This window comes from Bidens hawaiensis, unplaced genomic scaffold (assembly GCF_021521415.1).
Source record: "Bidens hawaiensis isolate Kalapana, Puna unplaced genomic scaffold, B.hawaiensis_p1.1 tig00003004_1, whole genome shotgun sequence".
Classification (NCBI taxonomy): Eukaryota; Viridiplantae; Streptophyta; class Magnoliopsida; order Asterales; family Asteraceae; genus Bidens; species Bidens hawaiensis.
This window is the reverse complement of record NW_027491161.1, coordinates 1,065,013-1,074,153: the sequence shown is the minus strand read 5'-3', so window position 1 is coordinate 1,074,153 and position 9,141 is coordinate 1,065,013. Positions and strand designations below refer to the sequence as shown.

Sequence of the window (9,141 nt, the reverse complement as noted above, 5' to 3'; positions counted from 1 at the left end):
ATTTGATGAGGTTTATGGATTGTTTGATTGATAGACTTTAATTGTTATTGTAAAGTTTGATTTAGACATGAAATAGGTTGTGTTTAAAGGCTGGAAATATTGGTTAATTCATTGCATAAACTCCTTGTGTCGGTTGATTAGTTTTGTATTGATTGATCGGCGCATTGTTTGATTCTAGACTTTTTGTTTAGGCTTTGTTTGCGGTAGGTACCACCGTAGGGTTTTGTTGCATGATTAGTTGGATTAAGTACAGCGGTTAGGCACCTTCTTTGAGACCGAGAGGTGATAAGAAGTTAGGGTTTTCTCATTGCCTTTGCATGCTAGAATAAGGATTGCGCAAGAGCGAGATTGTTTCTTGTCAGGTTTAGATGTTTTGAGCGATTAGTTGATCTATTTTGGTTTAAGTTGAATTGTTCCTCTATCCTTGGTTGTGTAGTATTCATTGCCATTAGGTTCAAGTGTTGGTGAGACCGAAAGGTGAGTCAACATTAGAACACGTTAACAATTGTTTCCCGGTTTGGTCGTTTTAGGCGATTTTGAGTAGTTTAGGTTTATTCAGTGAGACCGAGAGGTGATCCAGTAAGCCCGAGCGATCTTTAGTTGTGTCATCTTTAGGAACCGGTGTCTAGATATCATTCAATCCATTAGCTTGTTAGGCCTGCAGTTTGATTCAGACGTAGGTAGACGTTTTTCTCTATCCGAAGTTAACACAGTTAGTTTGTCGTTAAGTTTTCTATTTTTGGTAAGTTTTGTCAGTCAGTTTAGTTAGTCCAGTTAAGTAATTAAAAATCAAAAATCAATTAAATATTATTCTTAGGTAGGTTTTGTCTAGGGTTAGTGATCGTTAGCGTCTTACGTGTCCACGTGTTCGATACTTGGACTTCCTAGGTCTATACTACTTGCGATCGGTACACTTGCCGGTTGTTTGTGGTTTTAGGATTTTCGTTTTATATTTAAAGCTTAGTTGTGAGGGTCATTGTTATAGGGTTATTCGACGCACATCAAGGCGACTTTCTTTAACTCTGCCTAGTTACTCGGAATAGATAAAAAATGGTCAACCTCCCCCACAATTGGATCTAGTCGGTCAACTCAAACATATTTTGACTTTAAAAAATTAAACATAATTCATATTTATATAACATTACAAAATTACTTTCATTTTTTTAATTATTGATTTTCAAATTTTTTGATACTTTAGTATTTAAAAATGTATCTTTTTTATTTATATTGATATTCACGTATTTTGTTATAAATATTAGTAGATTTATGATACTTGACATATATATAAGTTCTCAAAAATAAGTTTCTTTATAATTTACCATGTTCGAGTACTTCCCGAGTACTCTCCACATAAACCGAGTACTCGCAATTCCTTTGTCGACTGCCCTGGGAGCGGCTAGCGACTTTTTAAGCATGCCCCAGTGTTGACAAATCTATACTAATTTGTACGCATTTGCAGGTTATCATTTGGTTTGAAGCTAAGGTGAATAAATATATAGAGAGACCTTGGTAATAAAATAAAGAATATTTGCGTTTTATTTTTATTTTGGATTAATTGTTTAATTTGGATTATTTTTGTCATGATCTAAACCTTGTGCACTTGTTTGAAAGTTTGAAATAAATAAATTTAATTAGTTATTGTGATATTGTAAATTGTTTGATAGTACCCTGTGAGCTGTGAACTAACGGTTCACACCCTGACATTTTCGTCATAGGTTGGGGTGTGACACTAGAGACCCTGGTCTCTGGTCCCTTCTAATAAGTTCTTCCATGTTGTAGGTACGAGCAGGAAGCTGGAAGGTGACCCTAGAATATCCATGCCATCACCCTGCCATACTCTTATTGTTAGCTATCCCGTTGTAGCAACAGTCTAATACACCAAAACTCCTAAAACCAAACTATTAGTAATAATTTAGTTTGATTTAATTAACTTTTAATCTAAGTTGTTTAACGTAAGTTTATACTAGAAAAAAAAACACACTACTAAGGTTTGTAATTTGAAGCAAGAGATCTTGTGGTCCAATGACATGAAGATGATTGTTAAGATTTAAGATCTTAAGGTCTCGTATTTGAAACATGACTCTAGATATGACAATGTGAATGGGTTGGGTTGAACTGGGTGATCGGTCAGAATGAGTTTGTAACGTCTCTTTTCTATAAATAAATAAATAAGATACTTCGGGTCCTAGTTGTCGTGTCGAGATGCGTCAATTAAATTAACTAAATAATATGTTGAAGCATGGATAATATTAATAGGGTTTAATGGACTTAAGAGTGATTTGAGCCCAAACGCCTTTGGGCTTTGCCTATTTAAACCCCTAAACTCTAATTTTATCATATCCTTATCATTCCATCATCATCCACCAAATCATTAGCACACATACACACACAGCATAAACCTCCTGTACACCAAAGGTTCCCAATCCAAATCATCCTTCCTAGATCTAACTCAACCACACCAAAAGGTAACGATTTATGTTCATTTTCGTTTCATTTTCTTGATCAAGTTTGATAACAAACGAGTTAAAAACTAAAAGCGAACCGAATAAAATAAAGATAAACAAGCTTCAACAAATCAAACAATAATAATAACGAATTTGACAAAGAAAATAAATAATGCGAATAATACTAAAGTGTAACAGCTTGAAGCTGTCACCGCCGTAACAGAGGCTCAGTGCAAGCGAAATTCCGGCGAGTTGAATCCCATTTTCCGGTGAACAATGGTTGGACATGAAACCCGAGGTGCAACCCCTTAAAACAGATCCGAACCCAACAACCCACCATGACCTCGGACCAAACCCAAACCTACCAAGCCGGTGCGACGAAACCGAACCCGAACCCGAACCCGATCTGAGTTAACTCCTTATGCGACATGCAAAAATACTTACGCGAAGACCCATGCGAAAATCCTTATGCGAAGACCCATGCGAAAATTCTTATGCAAAACCCTATGCGAACCAAATCTGGAAATCGTCGTGCGAACCCGGGATTTTGCATCCTGTGCGAAAGGGTGATTTCGCATCCCGTGCGAAGGGGGGATTTCGCATCACGTGTGAAGGAATGATTTCGCATCCCGCGCAAAGGAGTGATCTTGCATCCCGTGCGAAGGAGGAATTTCGCATCCCGTGCGAAGGAGTGAAGGAAGGGAGGACAGGTGGCGGTGGCCGGAGTTAGCGGAGGTGGCGACGGCCGTGGGTAGGTAAGAAAGGGAATAAGCAAAGTGGTGGTGGTGTAGCCATGGAGCAACCGTGAAAGGGGAAAACCCAAACCCGACCCGGAACCAGGTCGTCGGAATTCAAGAGAGAGAGAAGGGAAGGTGAGTGGCGGAGGCAATGTCGTGAAATAAAGAAGAAGGGAAGGATGATTGTGGGAGGGGGGGTCTAGGGTTGGATTATATAGGAAGTTTAATATAATAATAATAATAATAATAATAATAATAATAATAAAACTTTATTGTCAATAATAATAAAAGGGTAATGAAGAGGACACTTGGATGTTAAACTTAAATGAAAACCGAACCCGATACTCGACTCGTCTAGAAACCGTAACCTGCCCTAAGCTAAGCCAACGATTTATGGGACCCGTTCAAGACACACTTGAATATAAAAGCCCGTGATGTTAAAGAAGGGAACGCACGAACGTAAGATAACTTGTAAAATATTATGTATGTATATATAACATAAATTGTGAAGACAAGAACTAAAGACAAGTTAGAACGAGAATTTAAAATAATAGAAAAATGAGGTTAAGGTATATTAAATTAATATTAACAGATAAAGAAGAATACATGTCGGTTCAATTAACCTAACCCTGCTAACTTAAGAAATGAATAACAAAAGATTATGGAGGATTAATACGTGTATGTTATTAATAGTTAGTCGGGCTCAGTTGAAGAAAGGAATTACTATTAACGGTGAACGTAACAGGATCCAGGTGAGTTCTAGCCCTTTTTATGTGTTATGTTTTCAGGGCTGTGTGCATACTACGATGTGTTTAGATTCATACAATTAACTTAAATGGTAAGTGTATATTAGATACATGTTTGCGTATGAATGTGAATGCTATGAATTGTTTAACTATTATGCACGTAGTTGTTATATTAGTTATGATTGAAGGAAGTAGGAAGAAGGTGTAATGAAGGTAGAATAGTATGGTATGTTAGAGGGCACCAGGCCCTAATAATAACCGAGATATGTAGGGTACTGGACCCTTATAATATCTAAGGTAATTAGGAACTGGATTCTGATGATATCCAAGGTATGTAGGATACCGAATCCTTATTAATTCCGAGGTATGTAGGGTCCGGACCCGTATAATATCCAAGGTAAGTGAGGACCGGATCTTTATAGTATCCGAGGTATCTAGTTAGCAAGAAGTATAAATGTATGAATGTATGTTTGATTAATAAAGGAACATGTAAGTATTAATACGTATCTTCGGACACGTATTAGTAAGTAAGTGGATGAAATGTATGTTAATTAACTAGAACTCACTCAGCGTAGCTGACTTTTAGTATGCACGTAGGTAAGTATGATGAGACAGGTTGCTTACAGTGGGACACGTGGCAATAAGAGGAAGACTGGCATCGCTATGAAGAAGACACTCGTGTCAATTATGTTTTATGTTTAAGACTTATATTATGTTATTTTAAGACAAGATGTTTATGTTATGTATTAATGAATGACTTTTTTTTTCGCGAAATGTTTTAATTAACTCTGATTCTACGAATTATGTGAATGAGTAAATCCAACAGCACGAAGGTAGGGCACCCGGGGTCGGGGGCCTTACAGAGTTTAAGTTATGATGTGTTTCTAAATAAAATTTAGGATGAGTTAAGGTCAACATGAGTTAAGTTAACCCATCTTAACCCAAGTAAATGTTAAAATAAAAAAGGTTTCAAGAATGCCTAAACATTCAATAATAATAACTTAAAATATAAATTAAAAACAAAAAAAAAAATAAAACAACTAAAACGTTTGTCTCGTTCTCCTCGTTCAATAAAAAAAGGTTGAGTCTCTGTTCAAGTTTGTTTCTTTTCATTTTTTTTCCGGTTCGGTTTTGTTTTTTTTTCTTTTCATTTTGGTCGGTTTAGGTTTCTATTCGGTTTCGATGTTCTAGGTTTCTATTCTGTTTCAATGTTCTCGGTTTCTGTTTGGTTTCAATTTTTCAGTTTATGTTCGGTTTAGATAAATTATGATTGTGGTTTTGTTTTAAAATAAAATATAATGGACCTTGTTTTGGTCAATCTTAGCACATAAACAAACTCATTCTAACTCATAAACAAACGTTACCAGCATTTTCTCAACCCATATTGACCTCCTTGAAAATTTCTTTTGATCCATCTTGACGCATTTCGGTTTTCAAAAGTTATCCATATTGACCCACATGACTCAATAAAGTTTTCCCACAGCGATGAGTTTTCTTCTTGATAGTGTTCCTAAGTAAGTCAAACCTGGAACGTGAAAATCGGTATGTACATGACATCCTGGTATGGTCTATTCGAGAAAACCGATAATCTCCCTATAACAAAAGATAAAAAAAAGAAAATAGACCTAAAATAATAATTCTTTCTTACTCATAACTATAAACCAGGATACAACAATTTGAAAATCAATAAGAAGAATTTGAATCTAATTCAAAAACAATTGAAAATAAAAAGATAAGAAAGTTCAAATAACACAAGTATATCTAAATCTTTATTAGATAAACACTAGGTTAAATACCCGTGTATACACGGGCTGGGTAAACTATATTAAGAAAAAAACAAAACAATGTGAAATACTTATAATAATTTGGTATTAGATGAATGAATATGAATATGTATTGCAACGTTGAATAAAATAATTTCTAAATAAAAAAAAGAAAAAGAAAATTAGATGGTAAATTTTCATTAATCTCTAAATATTTCTTCATATACAACATTTTTATTACTCTTTTTGTTGAATATTAGAATATTAACTCCATCTCTAGTTTTAATCTAGAAGTGCGACATAAATATCTAAAAACTGTCATTTTATATAATATTTAAAATTTATTTAATCAAACTTTTCTTACTAATGTCACTGAAACTCAATTATTACTAAAACCATAAATTATTTAGTACTAATGATCATTTGATATATGGATTTATATTTTAAAAAGAATAGTGTTTAAAAAAAGATTGATACAAGTCATACAAATACTTAAATAAACAATACACAAAGTATAAAATAAATATATTATATTATAAAGCAATATAAATTGAAAAATTTTAAAGCAAAGATAAGCAACACATCGGATACTAAGAGTTTAAACCAATGTTAATCCATAAAAACTGAAAATGTACTTTAAAACATAAAAAAACATTATCTTAAATATAAAAAACAGCCTTACTTTTTCAAAGCAACAAAACATCCCAAACAATATGAAATCATTACAGGTTTTGGATAGTAGCGACCGTCGGATATTTTTGCTTCACTTTTTCAAAGCAACACAACATCCTTAACAAACATGAAACCATTATAGGTTTTGGATAGTAGCGACCGTCAGATATTTGGTCACATTCACATGTATTTTTCCTTAAAGGTATTTATCTAGATTTGATGCACATGAGCATGTAACATCGCATGGCCGATCATGAAAATTACCGTTGTTGGATGGTTGTCCAAAACTTATAATATTTAAACATTTGTTTTTTTATGTGAAATAAACCAATTTTAATAAAATAACATATTATAGGAAGATTATCAAAAAATTAGTTTCTAAGTTTTTGAGGATATTATTATTTTTAATGGAATATAATAGAAGTTAAAATTATAACCAGAAAAAGACTATTATCCTCTGTAATCCATTAAATCGTAAAAAAAACAAAGGAATTTTATATTAAAATTTTAAAATAAATACTGTAAAAGGACATCATTATGAAAACAATTCTTTTTATTAAAATTAAATATTACGGGATGTTAGTAAACTCCGAAGCAAATGTGTTAAAATCATGAAAATTAATATTAATTTTTTATTTAATAATACTTATTCAAACAGAGATAATTTAAGAAAAAGTAATAATTTTTAATTTCAAATTAAAAACTTGTAAACAAAAGAAAACAAATTTGAAAAAATATGAAAAATAAAAAAATAAAAGAAAAACAAATTTTCATTAATTAGAATATTTCAATCTAAATTTGTTAAGTTTTTATTATTTTGAAAAACAATTAAATTGGTTAAATGATATTTTGCCAAGTAATACAAACATGGGCCAAATAAGTGTCACTTGATCCAACAATATTTTTGTTTATTATAATAGTAGATATGGTTTTCTTGTAGCAATTTTAATCCAAATATGATATGGTGTGCGGGACTTTCATCCGGACCAGTTTAGGTAACGACTCATGCAAACATTCATTAGTGTTAATAAAAGGTCACATCACATTGGGGCTCTCCAAATTTAAAGTATACGATTGTCTAAATATAATAAATTCGTCGTTTTAAAAATAGTAAAAAAAGGTTTCATTTGAGCCTCGACCATAAAATATAAAAATAATGTTTATCTTCTTAAAAAGGTGTTGTGTTCATTTTGAAAATGAAAGGGAAGTCCAGAAATTGCTAGAAGCATCTCGTTCGTCTATAACCAAAAACGAAAAATCAGAAACACAGAATAAAACCAAACTAAACTAAAGAAAACGCTGAGAATATTATTATGGATGCGGATATGATGGATTCCGATGCTCCGATCACATCTTCTTCACCGGAGGCTTCAGAACAAATTGAAGCGGCTAGACGATTACTCACACTAGCTCGCCAATTCATTGATCAGGGCAAACCTTCTCAAGCTCTTCAAGCGGTAATTAATTCATTCAGCTATGAATCTGATTGTGCATAGAATTCATTTTATTTAGCTAACCCTAATTGCTGTTTCAATGAAATTCATTTTGTTTCTTCATAAACTAACCTAATAGGATTCAAATGATCTTGAATAAAAGGTATACTTGACAATTAGGATGCGTCTGGTTCGCCGAATTTTGTCGGAGGGATTGGAATTTGCAGGAGTTTATTAAAATTTGTGGTGAATAGAATCTGTAAAAAGCTGTTCAGTTTTAGGGTGTGTTTGATTCGCAGAAGTTTTTCGGAAGAATTGGAGTGTAGGTTATGTTCCGTTGCCTACATGTTTCGGTACCAATAAAGGACACGCTGGTGCTGGTTACCGATGCAGAGCAGGCTAGGCGTTACCTGGCACCAAACGTGTAAACCGGCGTCAATCGTGTAAATTGGCGCCGGACGGATATGGGCACCAGACCGACGATATCGGTGTGTTTACGGTAGCAGATCGTAGAACATACCAGACTATAGAACGTATCGGTGCCAGAACGTATGAGTGTTGGGCTGCGTTGGTGCCAAAAAACATTGTTGCCGAAACGCATCTGTGCATCGCGAGTGGGGTAGTTGAAAATTGGATCTACTTTGGGTGAATTCGTCACATTTGGAAGGATTTTCGAAATTCTTTAAATGAAGGAATTTGATGGGAGTGGGGTAGTTCCAATTAATTTAACAACCAAAAGCGTTAAGAATGAAATTGATACCTAATTTCTACGGATTGTACAAACCACACACATCACAAGTTGGAATTCGAATTTCAGTTCCATTTAATTCTGCAAACCAAACGCGCCCTTAGGGGATGTAGTTTCAATTCCATTGAATTTTGCAAACTGAACGCGCTCTTAGGGGGGATTTTTGGTTCGTTGGAATTCATTTGGGTTTAGTGGAAACACATTGTATTTCAGATTATGTAATAGTTGTGTTGAATTATTTCTTATTGTGCAACAGGTTGTGATGGCTATGAAAAGTACCAGAGGTGAAGCGGGTGCATTTGAAGCTCTAAATCGAGCAAAAGAGGTTTACATGAAGAAAATGAATGAAAATAATATTGATGAGCTGGCATCGTTGTTTGCTGAATGTGCAATAGCTGAAGCGTTGCCTTCAATATCAAATTGGGAGCCAGACGGTGGTGGAACATCTATACTGACTGAAAGTGGGAGAAAGCAGGTAATGGTGGATGCATTCTCCGATGGAAGTAGCTTTGTGTGTTTGCAATGTGGTGGTCATAACCGCAAAGATGAACACTTTGCTTTTTGGTGTTGTAATGGTGACATGTGTTACGACTCTTAG

The 9,141-nt window shown here is 34.1% G+C and overlaps 1 protein-coding gene across 1 annotated transcript; it reads left to right on the top strand.

Annotated features, from left to right (window-relative positions):
* Positions 1-7,675: 7,675 nt before the first annotated feature.
* LOC143621968 (uncharacterized) lies at positions 7,676-9,141 on the top strand. The gene is made up of 2 exons (XM_077093234.1): positions 7,676-7,819; positions 8,800-9,141. Exons 1-2 carry the CDS (start codon positions 7,676-7,678, stop codon positions 9,139-9,141), a joined length of 486 nt encoding a protein of 161 aa, XP_076949349.1.